General features: G+C 41.2%; 1 protein-coding gene across 1 annotated transcript; it reads left to right on the plus strand.

Moving 5' to 3' along the window:
• Positions 1 to 1,604: 1,604 nt before the first annotated feature.
• On the plus strand, positions 1,605 to 6,327 carry LOC125747272 (pepsin A-2/A-3-like). Its single transcript, XM_049022278.1, has 9 exons — positions 1,605 to 2,845; positions 2,934 to 3,084; positions 3,208 to 3,325; positions 3,898 to 4,016; positions 4,290 to 4,486; positions 4,561 to 4,677; positions 5,295 to 5,439; positions 5,523 to 5,621; positions 6,009 to 6,327. The coding sequence occupies exons 1-9, from the start codon at positions 2,787 to 2,789 to the stop codon at positions 6,144 to 6,146; spliced, it is 1,143 nt and encodes a 380-aa protein (XP_048878235.1). The 5' UTR covers positions 1,605 to 2,786; the 3' UTR covers positions 6,147 to 6,327.
• Positions 6,328 to 13,319: the final 6,992 nt, after the last annotated feature.

The following is a 13,319-nucleotide window of genomic DNA, read 5'->3' on the forward strand; positions in this document are numbered from 1 at the left end:
CAAAGAAAACCACCAAAACAAATAGTTGTGCAATATGTGTACAATTTAAAATGGGAGGACATTTTAATTGTTTTATTCAACTTTCCCTTTGTTTTTAGTTCAGCAGATTGAAATCTGGTTAAGATCCACAATTTTAGTTCTGGACATAGGGACAAAATATAAACACTCCACTGAATATTAAAGTAAGATTTAAATTAAAATAATGAGAACAAATGAGTAACATACGTCCTGGTATTTTACTTGGTAAAAATGATCCTTTTTAATCTGTTGATTTCTGCTTAACTCCATATATTCACTAATTTTGCCTTTGTGATTTAAAGACCAGTCAACACCAAAGGAGCAAAACATAGAATCATCTCTCCAAAACTAGAATTACATTGATATGGTATATCAGCATAGCTTAGTGGAAAACTAAAGCTACTTGAAAATCAGCACAATGAACTGTACCTGCTTGGAAGGACATTGTAATCATGTCTTGGGAAATATTGTTCATGATATTTACATTGTGTCATATCTCAAAATTAAACATTTGTCAAGCTTTTACTCTACTTTTAGAATGGAAATTCATTGTATTCTTTGAAATAATGATCTATGACCTGTTTCAAAACAAGGTCACTGCCGTTATATAGACTCTTCTTTAACCAATTACAAGACAAACTGACTAAACTAGGTTCTAGGAACTAGGTTCTCCACATGTGACCTGTTTGAATTTGTGGCCACAGTGTGAAGTGATGGTTTTCCTTAGTGACCTGTGGTTCCAGGAACCCCAGGTGAGACACAATCCTCCAGCTTCTGAAGAAGGGCTGGAAGATCAGGGAAGACAGAATGTTCAGCTGTGTGAACCTGCAGTCCTCTGCTTTGAAGGTCAGTTCCATACAAGTGGACTGCAGGTTCCATGTGTAGCATGAGCTCAATGTACAACAAGCTAAATCACGTGAACTACATAAAGTACTAGGATGATCTGCTGGATGGTATTCCAGATAGACTGAATTTACAAGAATACTCACCCTGGTTTTAACTCATATTAGTGCTCAGCTTCACCTTTGTATTTAGACCAGAGACTGTCATTGGGGCAGTTTATTCTCAGTGTGTAAACTTGAGAATAAAACTGACTTGGGATCTGCCTTGTAGGCTTCCCCGTGTGCTGCCTGATATTTGTATCCAGGCACACTTTGGCTGAGACTTCTGCACACCAGTTAATGTCATCTGTCATTCAAGAATAAAAAACTATGCAGATCCATTTTATATACTGCAAAAACTGACAGAAGTCCCTGTGACCAAAATAAGTGGCTAGAAGATGGATGGAAATTTACGAAGCTGGACAATAATGCTGCAACAAACCAGACTGTATATGTCCTTCCTGGCAGCTATATCAGCCTGCAATCTGAAAGGAGAGCAGCTAGCATAGTGATATTTATTTTCCAGTTTGATAATGACAAAAGAGACCACTAAGTACATGATGTACAGTCTTATGTCCTTTGAGTCTATAGGTGAGCACTTTCTCAGAACATGCACTCCTCAGCTATTGGAGGAAAGCTAACTGAGCCAAACAGCTAAGTTCTGTTGTATGAGTGATGATGCATTAATTGTGCTAAGGATATACATTATGGGGACGGCATGATGGTGCAGTGGTTAGCACTGTTGCCTCACACCTCTGGGACCCAGGTTCGAGTCTCCGCCTGGGTCACATGTGTGTGGAGTTTGCATGTTCTCCCCATGTCGTTGTGGGCTCTCTTCCGGGTACTCCGGTTTCCCCCCACAGTCCAAAAACATGCTGAGGCTAATTGGAGTTGCTAAATTGCCCATAGGTGTGCATGTGTGCGTGAATGGTGTGTGAGTGTGCCCTGCGATGGGCTGGCCCCCCATCCTGGGTTGTTCCCTGCCTCGTGCCCATTGTTTCCGGGATAGGCTCCGGACCCCCCGCAACCTGGTAGGGTAAGCAGTTTGGAAAATGGATGGATGGATATACATCATTTTTGTGTTTTGTTGACCTCAATCAATACATTTCCTAGTCCTAAAATCAATGGGGAATGTAAAGTATTATTTTTTCATTAATTCATTTAACTTACTGTAGGAGAGGTTATATACTGTAGATAACTAACTTTGAAACTCAGTATGTGTCAGAGTTCGCCTGGTAAGCGGGTAATCGCACTGGCAGGAAGCAGGCAAGCAGGCGAAGTACAGGGAAAACGGGGATTTATTGCAGAAATCGGGGAAACGGAGAGCAGGAAACATCAGACATTGACTAACATCAATGATGGACAAGAAACCAGGGCAAGACACGGACTGAAATAGATGAGACTGGGCGAAAATAATTGGACACAGCTGGGCAAGATCAGGGAAGCACACGTGGATAATCAGGGGGCGTAGCATACACGAGGATCGGATGAGCCGGGCATGACAGTATGCTCATGGTGAATATAATTTGTCCATGCGGCTAAATTGTCCATTATGCAAAAAGGCACAAAAAATATATCCAAGTAAAAGCAACGCTGTCAATTCCACCTTCCTAGCTTATTGAATGTAAGTCATTTACATTTAATCGCTCTGGCACAATTTTGATCTCAATGTCACAGAAACACAAGATAAATATTATGCTCAAGATAAGTGCTTTTGACCCCATTTGAGGAAAAACTGATGTAAAACATCCTACGGTCTCATTTACAGTTGTTTTCTTATCCTACTGATAAAGAGCTACACTGAATAAACCAGAAGCCTGTATATAAAACCTGGACCTGCAGTTTTCCAACAGCTTTCCATTTGAGTGGAGACAAGTATTCACAGCCATGATGAAGCTAGCCTTTCTGCTGTTCGGCCTGGTGGCCCTCTCCGAGTGCCTGCACAAGTAAGACCTTCATTCTATTGCTTACCATGCTTTCTTGAAGGGCTTGGTTTAGGGTTCAACTAGAAGACTGTGTCTGATGTTCCTACAGGTTTCCCCTGATAAAGGGAAAGACCGTGAGGCAAAAAATGCAGGAGAAGGGTCTATGGGATGTCTTCAGGCAGAAGCATCCCTACAAACCCATGGCCAAGTTTGACAGCAGCTATGCAGTTGGCACTGAATCTATGACTAATGATGCTGATGTAAGTGAAACTAAGATTCCCTTCTGGAATCTCTTCAGAATGAATGATTCAATAAGCAAAGTTGCAATGCATGTATTAAACTGACTGTCCACTAATCTGCATTTTACCCTTCTGCCGATGCAGCTGTCATATTATGGTGTGATCTCTATTGGAACTCCCGCCCAGTCCTTCACGGTGCTTTTTGATACTGGCTCTTCTAACCTGTGGGTTCCCTCCACCTACTGTTCCAGCCAAGCTTGCAGTGAGTGAAGACTATTGCTATTATTGGGTATGGGATTTGGGATTTTGGGTATGGTCAAGACTTTTATGAAGTTCTTGTACATAGAAGAGACAATAATTTGTTATGTGGTGGTATGGTGGTGCTGTCATTAGCACGTTCTTCTCACACCTCTGAAAAAAGGGTTCAAGTCTTCATCATGGCTCCCTGTGTCATCCTGGGATTTCTTCTGGGTACTCCGGTTTCCCTACACAGTCCAAAAACATGCTATGTCGAATTGGAATTACCAAATTGTCCATAGACATGAATGGTGTGCGTGCCCTGCAATGGGTTGGCATCCCATCCTGGGGTTATTCCTTGTCTTGCGCCAAGGATATCAGGAGGCATAGAGACTGAGGACACAAGCATTCAAAATTATAGGTTCGAGTTAAAAAATTCTCCTGTTTCAGCAAGTTGTTCATTCTGAATTGCTAAAGACTCCTACAACGATGAGTAGAATAGTAGTGTTCTATATAAATACCTTCTTCACGACTTGAACTGCAGATGAAGACCTCAACTCTGATCATTCACCAAATTCTATTGAATCTTCCCTCTAGCCAACCACGCGTTATTTGATCCTCAGCAGTCCTCCACCTTCGAGGGCACCTCCCAGACTGTGTCCATTCAGTATGGCACTGGCAGCATGACAGGCTACCTGGGATATGACACTGTTGAGGTGAGATTTGCAGGAGTTATATAGTGTGTGTTCAGAAAAATTGTGTGTTGTATCTTTCGGTTGTTTATTAGCACTTTAGCTAAGTTTTACATTTTGGACACTGATTAAAACAAGCCAATCATCTGCAACTTGACTCTAGGCCCTGGGGATCCAATTAAAACTGGGCTGTCATAACTGTACAATAATGCCACATGCATGGAGCTTCACTTATCTCAATATTATATTGTAAGCCTATTGGTCCGCAATATTAATGATCTGTTTTCATTGCATAAGGTTGGTGGGATCACCATTGCCAATCAGATCTTTGGTCTGAGTGAGACGGAGGACGACTTCATGTACTATATGGTACCTGATGGGATCCTGGGACTTGCCTTCCCTTCACTTTCTTCTTCTGGTGCCACCCCAGTCTTCGATAATATGATGAGCCAGGAGCTGGTTTCTCAGGACCTGTTTTCCGTCTACCTGAGCAGGTGGGGCCAGACCATTGGTCACATAAGCAGGAAATTATACAGCCATGTCACCTAACATAGTGTTTCTTTTTCAGCGATAGTGAAGAAGGCAGTGTGGTGATCTTTGGTGGGATCGACGAGTCATATTACACAGGTTCCATTTACTGGATCCCACTGTCTTCTGAATCCTACTGGCAGATCAGCATGAATAGGTCAGTGTCTGGTCAGCTTCTTTTGGCATCAGGTTTTCAAATCTTCATATATCATAAACAATTACTTGCTCTGTACAGCACATCAAATATATTGGTAACATGGCAAAGGTGAAGGGAACTATTGTAACCTGTCTTTGCTACATCTTGGAACATTCACACCCTCATCTAAAATTACTCTTATGCCAAATTTATATACTGATCTATGCTATTACACAGTCATCATCTATCAGCACCTCTAGTCTACAAGCCATTCAAACATTTGAAATGATATGTACAACAATTTGTTAAGTGTGGGGGAGCTTTAAAATTGTAAACTTTTTAGCTCAGAAAAATCTCGAAAATCAAAATTCAGTCCAACCAAATGTAATTGGTAAAGCACAGTTGTATCCCAGTAACTTCATACAATTTATCCGTTTTTTTTTCAGGAATTTAAGTATTGATGTGCTTTGACTGAGAGTAAATTAAAACGAAATGCCAATAACAGAAAAAGCTCATAACCCTGTTCCTCTGAAAGACAATCAGGTCATTTCCTGGGAAACAATTTCTATAGGAGTGTAAGGGACAGATTTAGCTGCTGTCTGTTCATCAGTGGTCAGCTGATCTTTGGTCCATTGCAGTGTGACTAGCAATGGAGAGGCTGTCGCTTGTGCTGGTGGTTGCCAAGCTATTGTGGATACCGGCACCTCCTATATTGTTGGACCAAGCAGTGACATTCAAAACCTCCTGAGCTTTTTGGGCGCTTCTGTGGACCAAAATGGAGACGTAAGTAACTTGGCCTGCACGACTTTGACCTTCAAATAATACTGCATGAACAAAAAAATAACATGAAGGACTGTGTCCCGTAGGCATTCGTGAACTGCAACAGCGTGGGATCTATGCCTGACCTGACCTTTACCCTTGGTGGATATGCCTTCAGTATCCCTTCCTCTGCTTATGTATCTCAGGTATGATTTACACAACCAGAATTAAGCTTCACTCTATTGCTGTAGATCTCAATGGGAGATTTTGCGGCTGTCACTTCACAGTATCCATTTCCTCTGTATATATAACTCTATATATATAACTCCAATGAGAGCAGTACAACCATGAGAAACAGAGATCAGAAAATTATACATAGCAAACATTTACTGTTCATCTATTTCCTGCTGCCCTTCTTCTGATTATCTTTCTGTTATATCATTCCACCAATGACATGTTACTTATCACTAGAGAATAAACAACTCCATTGCTGCCTTGTCTCTCCCTCTTACATTATTCACAACTACAAGCCATAATCATCAATCTAGACAACCGTTTGAATTATTATTGTTTGTTTTACTTTGTCATTATAGAATAGCAATGGATGCATGATTGACATTAGTAATGGTGGCAACAGTGAGCTCTGGATCCTGGGTGACGTCTTCATCAGAGAGTTCTACACCATCTTTGATAGGGGCAACAATCAAGTGGGTCTTGCTGTAGTTGCATGATGCAGCTGGATCAGCTTAATACTGTGTAAACGACATGTGAAATGTAGGATTGTATATGTAGGATAACCATGAGAAACAGACCAGAAAAGTGTACAAGTAACAAACGTCCCATCCATATGATTGTCATAAGTCAATGAATGCAAGCAATATTCCATTAAAGTGTTTCCCTTTGACGCTTTCATGACTGATTGAATGTGTTTTGGGTTTCTTTTACAAACACTGCAGTACAGTGCTGGTTTTCAGCATATGGCATAATGTAAAAACAAGTCAGGTCTGTCTTTATTGGCAAAAAATCAAGGAACACCTAGGAGAATTAGCAGGTCCCTTTTACAGATATTTAGACAACAGTCAGTAATCCATTATTATCACCAAAACATGCCTAAATAATTTAAAATCTGCACGACACTGATAATCTACACAATATCTAATATTAATATGCGTTGACATTTTGCAACTTATGATAATGCTGTGGTCTACGAAGAATTTGGTTCACGACCAAACATTTCGTGAAAAAAATGCATTGGTTCGTGTACAAATTTTGGTTGACAAACAGATTCCTCAACCAGATACCAGATACTAGTGTAGCACCAGCGGGGCGCATGTCCCAGCATGCGCTGCATGTCCCAGCATGCCCCAGCATGTCCCAGCATGCCCCAGTATGTCCCAGCATGCCCCAGCATGTCCCAGCATGCCCCAGTATGTCCCAGCATGCACTGCATGTCCCAGCAAGTCTTCACTGTCTGTCTCTGCACTCACGATGCCTTGGTCCGCCCATCACCACACTATATTATGTTTCTCTTTAACGTTTTTACTATAAAAACCAGAAAACTTATTAACAAAATTATTATTTAGTAGGCTTGTGAATGAATTAATCTAATTTCAATGCTTTCTTATGGGAAAAAATGCCTTGGTTCTTGTACAAATTTGTTCACAACCACTTTCCTGGAACGGATTGTGTTCATGAACCGCAGGCAACACTGTACTTTGCCGATCCCTGTGGGGAAATTCTCATTATGCTTATGCTCTCTTAGTGAGAGCAAGCTGGCTGTGAAGAGCAGCCACCTGTTGTTGCAGCCAGGGAGCTGGGGGTTAAGGGTCTTACTCAAGGACCTGTAGACATGCTGAGGCCAGCAAATAAGCAGTGACCTTCTGGTCACAGGTGCTAAGGGGGAGCCCACTGAGCCACACACTGCTCCTGTGATTTATGGGAAATTAGTGCATACTCTAGAGACAACCTCAGATTGTTAAGGACAGTGGCAGAAGCTAGGCCTGTTGTAAACAGTAATCATGGAAGGAGCCCATTTAGAGTATGTGCATGATACAGCGATGAATCAGAGAGAGAAGTTAAGGATGTAGATACCAACACCCTTGAATAAGTTAACGGCAGAAGGTACAATGGAACACCTAAAGCACTCAGTCATATACCCCAGGGCAATGATCATGTGAGTTAAAGTACTGCTCAGTGGAAACATCTCTCTGCTAATCATCATACATAATGGGAGACAGTTTGTATTGGAGAGCAATGTGGATTCCATCCTGGTTGTAAAATGCTAGACGAGCTCTTCACCCTCACAAGGATACTGGAGGGTTCATGGGAGTTTGCCCAACAAAAACAAACACCTGCATATGACCGTGTCCCTTCATGGGTCCTGTGGGGGGGGGGGGGGGGGTGCTTCAGGAGTATGGGGTCCCCACTGTTCTAAGCCATTAGTCCACAGTAAAAGTTTGGTTTACATTGCCAGCAGTAAGTCAGACTTCCTGGTGGTTGTTGGACTCTGCCAGGGTTGCTCCTTGTCACCAGTTTTGTTCAGAAGCTTTATGGACAGAATTTCTTGGCATAGCCAAGGGGCAAGGGGGTGGAGGAGGTCTGGTTCAGTGACCTCAGGATTGAATCTTTGCTTTTTGCAGATGATGTGGTCCTGCTGGCTTCAACCAGATGTGACCTGCAGCATGCATTTCTGTGGTTTGCAGCTGAGTGTAATGTCACTGGGATAAGGATCAGCACCTAAAAGTCTGGTCATGGTTCTCAACCAGAAAAGGGTGGATTGCCCTCTTCTGGTTGGCAAAGAGTAAGTATCTTTGGATCTTGTTCACGAGTGACGGAAGAGTGCAGCAGGCAATTGGCAGGCGGATCGATGTAGTGTCAGCAGTTATGTGAACATTGCACTAGTTTGTTGTGGTGAAGAGAGAGCTGAGCCAGAAGGCAAAGCTATGAATATACCAGTTGATCAATGTTTCTACCCTCACCAGTTCACACAAGCTTTGGGTAGTGGGCAAAAGAATGAAATCCTAGATACAAGCAGCATAAATGAGATTCCTCCACAGAGTGTCTGGGCTCAGCCCTAGAAATACAGTGAGGAGCTTGGACATTCAGGAGGAGTTCAAAGTAGGTCAAGAAACAGGTCCGAGCTTCCAAAAATCTAGAGAAGAAAGTATACTTAAGCATGTTAAACATAAGGTCGTAGTCTGTCGATATGCATTAAAAATTTGTTCCAAGTTGTATTTGGATAATTTCTGTGAATACACATATTTCCTAACCAAGGGCGCCGGTCAAATGAGCTAAAACCAAAGGAGTCTAATATACTTTGTGCAAATGTCCAGTCATATGATGTAAATATTATGTAAATATGTAAATATTGACATATTCAACATATTGCACTGCCACCACTCACTTATAATTCTACTGTCAATCTTTAATGTTTGACACCCTCTTTTATCTTTTTATATTTGTTTGTTTCCTGTTAATACACAGTATTAAAAGTATTAAAGTATTACAGTTAGTCAACCAAGTATTTTACTGCGCATTGTATTGAGTATGTCTGTGTGTATGACAATAAAACTTTGATTTGATTTGATTAGATTTGATTTGATTTGATTTTGACATCTTTGAAGGAAAATCCTAGAATATCCTGCCACTTGTGTTACCTTAGGGTAGCTCTTATCATAAATTCAACTGAAGGCTTTGTTTTCTTATCCTACTGATAAAGAGCTAGACTGAATAAACCAGAAGCCTGTATATAAAACCTGGACCTGTAGTTTTCCAACAGCTTTCCATTTGAGTGGAGACAAGTATTCACAGCCATGATGAAGCTAGCCTTTCTGCTGTTCGGCCTGGTGGCCCTCTCCGAGTGCCTGCACAAGTAAGACCTTCATTCTATTGCTTACCATGCTTTCTTGAAGGGTTTGGTTTAGGGTTCAACTAGAAGACTGTGTCTGATGTTCCTACAGGTTTCCCCTGATAAAGGGAAAGACCGTGAGGCAAAAAATGCAGGAGAAGGGTCTATGGGATGTCTTCAGGCAGAAGTATCCCTACAACCCCATTGCCAAGTTTGACAGCAGCTATGCAGTTGGCAACAAACCCCTGAATCTCAGAATGAATTATAGACTGTGGAAAAGTTATAATACGATCTGTTGAGCACCAACATTAGCTGAAGGTATTTTTTGTTAAATTTTGGAGATTCAAGATTTTTTTTCAAGTATTCTGCATTTTATAATCTCTGTGAAAATTCCGTTGATAAATTTCAGAGCTTAGCATACTTTCTGCTATGCAAATCTGCTACATTGCTTTGTTAGTACAGCTGTGATCACCACTGGAACACTAACTAAGTACTTCTACTTGTGTACATGAGCAACTTAGTGGAAATGATGTCTATTTTATTTAGTGTTTTAAATTAATACACTCTTCATTGGGCTTTAGATGAAGACCTCAACTCTGTACTGATCATTCACCGAATTCTATTGAATCTTCCCTCTAGCCAACCACGCGTTATATGATCCTCAGCAGTCTTCCACCTTCGAGGGCACCTCCTAGACTGTGTCCATTCAGTATGGCACTGGCAGCATGACTGGCTACCTGGGATACGACACTGTTGAGGTGAGATTTGCAGGAGTTATACAACACCCCAGCTTACACGTCATTACCCCAATTTGATGATGCTCTCCAGCATACATGCAAACATCTAGTATGGTGCAGATAGCTAGCAGATATCGGTGGTATTGTGCACGTTTAGCAGAATATTGTGCTATGTTTCTTCACACTTTAAAAAATGTCTTTAAACCATACTTCATACTTTAAAAGATGTTTTACATTTAGGACAATGATTAAAACAAGCCAATCATCTGCAACTTTACTATGGTCCCTCAGGATCAAATTAAAACTGAGCTGTCATAAATGTACACCAATGCCATATGCATGAAGCTTCACTTATCTCAGTATTACGTTGCAAGCCTACTGGTGCCATTACGGTGGTGAGGCATGGTGCAGGCAGGAAAACAAAAGTGACGATCCATGAGTGGCTCCAAGACAAAGGGGGGTTTATTGGCAAAAACAGAAGACACTGGGATAAACACAAAATAAATGTGACCGTGAGGGGTCAAAAGACAAATGGGAAAGACAAGGGCTAACTCAAAAACACCATAGAATAATATAAGAAGGGAGCAGGACAAAGCAATTGGATACTGAGGTGAAGTAACACAGAGTAACCTTCACTGACAGACAATGACTGACTCAAGAAGACAACAGGAGCAGGTACTTAAATACACAGAAGGCTGACAAGACAACACAGGACAGGTGAGAACAATACCTGTTAGGTTGAAGAAACTGTTATTAATCATTTGTTATCATTTCTGTATAATCAGCAATGAGTGTAAATATGTATATACATTATTTTGTTTTCCTCTAGCCTCATACTTTAGATTCAAAACCAGAAGTTTCTCTTCTTGCTCTCACCTCCCTATTTTGCTAGACCCCTGCGCCTCCCACTGACTATAAATAAAGGAGCCAAGGGGAACCACCCTTTGTAGCACATTCTGCTGAGAGTGTGGGTACCCTTGCGCAAGTAAAACTTTGAGTATGTTGTCTCGTAATTAATAGTGTGTGCAGAGTTGGGGTGGAAAGCCTGACGCTTTCTCCAACATATACTGTAGTTTGGTCCTGTGTGCAGAGTTGGGGTGGAAAGCCTGACGCTTTCTCCAACATATACTGTAGTTTGGTCCTGTGTGCAGAGTTGGGGTGGAAAGCCTGACGCTTTCTCCAACAATACCCAAAGAACCAAACAAAGAAAGGACAAGACGATGAACAAGAGGTGGGGCCGATTAACAGAACTAGAAAGCTTATCAGACATCAAAACTAGGAGACCTAAACCAGACACTAGTACTATAATGCAAAGCTAATTAATGCAGAACAAAAAGGTACAAAACAAAAACCACAACAGAACACAAAAAGGGCAAACTGATGACAAACAAATAGGAAGTAAAACATACTGGGGAAACAGAAAAACCAATAAATACAAATATCATATAAGGCTGACATCTGACCATCCTAGAACCCATGACCATTGGGTTAGCACTTTAAGCAGCAGTCCAGGGAGCAGGAAAACACACAATCATGATCAGACAAGTAATGACAAGACAGGATGGCCAGCAACACCTACTGGCAAAAATGTGGAAGAGACACAAAGGGCAGGGATGGATGGGCGCTGACCCTGCAGGTCCACAGTATTAATGTTCTGTTTTTATTGCATAAGGTTGGTGGGATCCCAATACCAATGTAGACGGAGGGCAATTTCATGTACTAAATGAAACCTGAAAATATTCTAAAGTGTCAATTGGAGGAGCAAGCAACATCCTTTGTATGTGACAGAGACGAACCACAGACAAAAAGCCATAAGAGAAAAATGTGTGTGGAACAGGCATGTGCCACTTTTAGATGTTTCCTTGACATGCCATGATCACTTTTTCTAGCAGCACATATTACTGGTGTTCTCGGCCATTCGAGGGCACACCGGAATATTCAATGCAACTGCATTGGATCATGCACAGAGAATCAGAAACACAACTAAATGTGGTTTGTTAACACAAATAAAGCATAGTGAATTCTTTTATTGCATTAATGGCAGCAACTGAGACGAAGTAATTACCAGAAATTTGTAGTTGACTTTAGCCTTTGATAACTGATACTTATTCCCAACTAGGTTCTTTGGGGACTGACAGTTTACTGTGGATACGGTACCTCTGAAATCACTGGACCTTGCTGTGACGACCAAGACATGAGGAGGGAGCATAGGGGGTCAACCTGCTCTGATATTGACGTTTAGGTGGCACTTCACAACATAAGGACAGTTCCTCAATAGGCTACTGTGAGCTACAGCATCTCCTTGAGTATGCATGAGCTGATCCCCCACAACAGGCATGTCTTTACAGCCCCCATCACTACATGCATTGCTGGAGGTTTTATTAACATATTCAGGTTGGCTGCTATGGGGATGTGTTACGGTACTGGCATTATTTTAACCCCTTTGTATGTATAACTGTGACGTGAGCAGGAGTGGAAAACCAACAGAAGACACATTGCTGGAGTTGCTCAGAATTAATGAGCCATAACTGATATATACAACATATTATTCATATCCAAGTCAGGGGGATGTTTGCTTGCTGGGTTTCTGGTGCCAGTTTCTGTGTGTTAAGGAGAAACATTTGCTTAATGGCAAGTACACCTGATTTCTGAGAAGAGATTAAGGAAATGCCACCTTAATATCTGTCGTGGGAGCTTTGAGAAGGTGTTGCACCCTCTCAGCTGGTTTCATCATCAATAAACTGTGCTTCTTTTGAACAAAAACCATTGACGCTCCCAGATGAACATGGTTTCCCCATAGCGTTAAGAAACTTTGGTTTTCTTAAGATAAGCCAAACTACTCAGTAAGTACACTGCCATTCATCAATACAGGCATTGAATTCTTCCCAGTCTATAAAGAAATGTCATCCATCATTTTATGAGACAGTATCCCCAGATACATCTGCTCACTTCATAAATACAGACTACAGTACATGTGTCTATAAGTCATAGTCTTGATTCTGACACCAAATGCACAAACATTTTAAGGAAAAAATAATGTCTGTTTGTCATTTTGGTGCCAGAATATAGACTGTGAGATCTTAATTTCCATCCAGGGTTCAAAAAAGTACCATACAGTTGCTTACATAAAAAAAAATCCATCTTTGGTTCAGAGCTTTGTTCTGGATTACAGTTAATGACATAAAATTTCTAACTGAATGATCCCCCATTAAGGAGACATCTCCCAGGACCATAGTATCCCATGATTATAATGAAATAAATAAGTAACAAGAAAGTGTATAAGTACAGTGCTGGTGGCAGAAGTGAGGTAGAAACAGTAA

This window comes from Brienomyrus brachyistius, chromosome 8 (genome assembly GCF_023856365.1).
Source record: "Brienomyrus brachyistius isolate T26 chromosome 8, BBRACH_0.4, whole genome shotgun sequence".
Lineage (NCBI taxonomy): Eukaryota > Metazoa > Chordata > Actinopteri > Osteoglossiformes > Mormyridae > Brienomyrus > Brienomyrus brachyistius.

What these genes read in the sequence shown, in the direction of transcription:
- LOC125747272 (XM_049022278.1), top strand. Translation starts at nt 2,787, where the DNA reads ATGATGAAGCTAGCCTTTCTGCTGTTCGGCCTGGTGGCCCTCTCCGAG. An exon ending in CTCTCCGAGTGCCTGCACAA is followed by an intron (nt 2,846 to 2,933) that starts GTAAGACCTTCA and finishes ATGTTCCTACAG; the next exon opens with GTTTCCCCTGATAAAGGGAA. An exon ending in CTGTGGACCAAAATGGAGAC is followed by an intron (nt 5,440 to 5,522) that starts GTAAGTAACTTG and finishes TGTGTCCCGTAG; the next exon opens with GCATTCGTGAACTGCAACAG.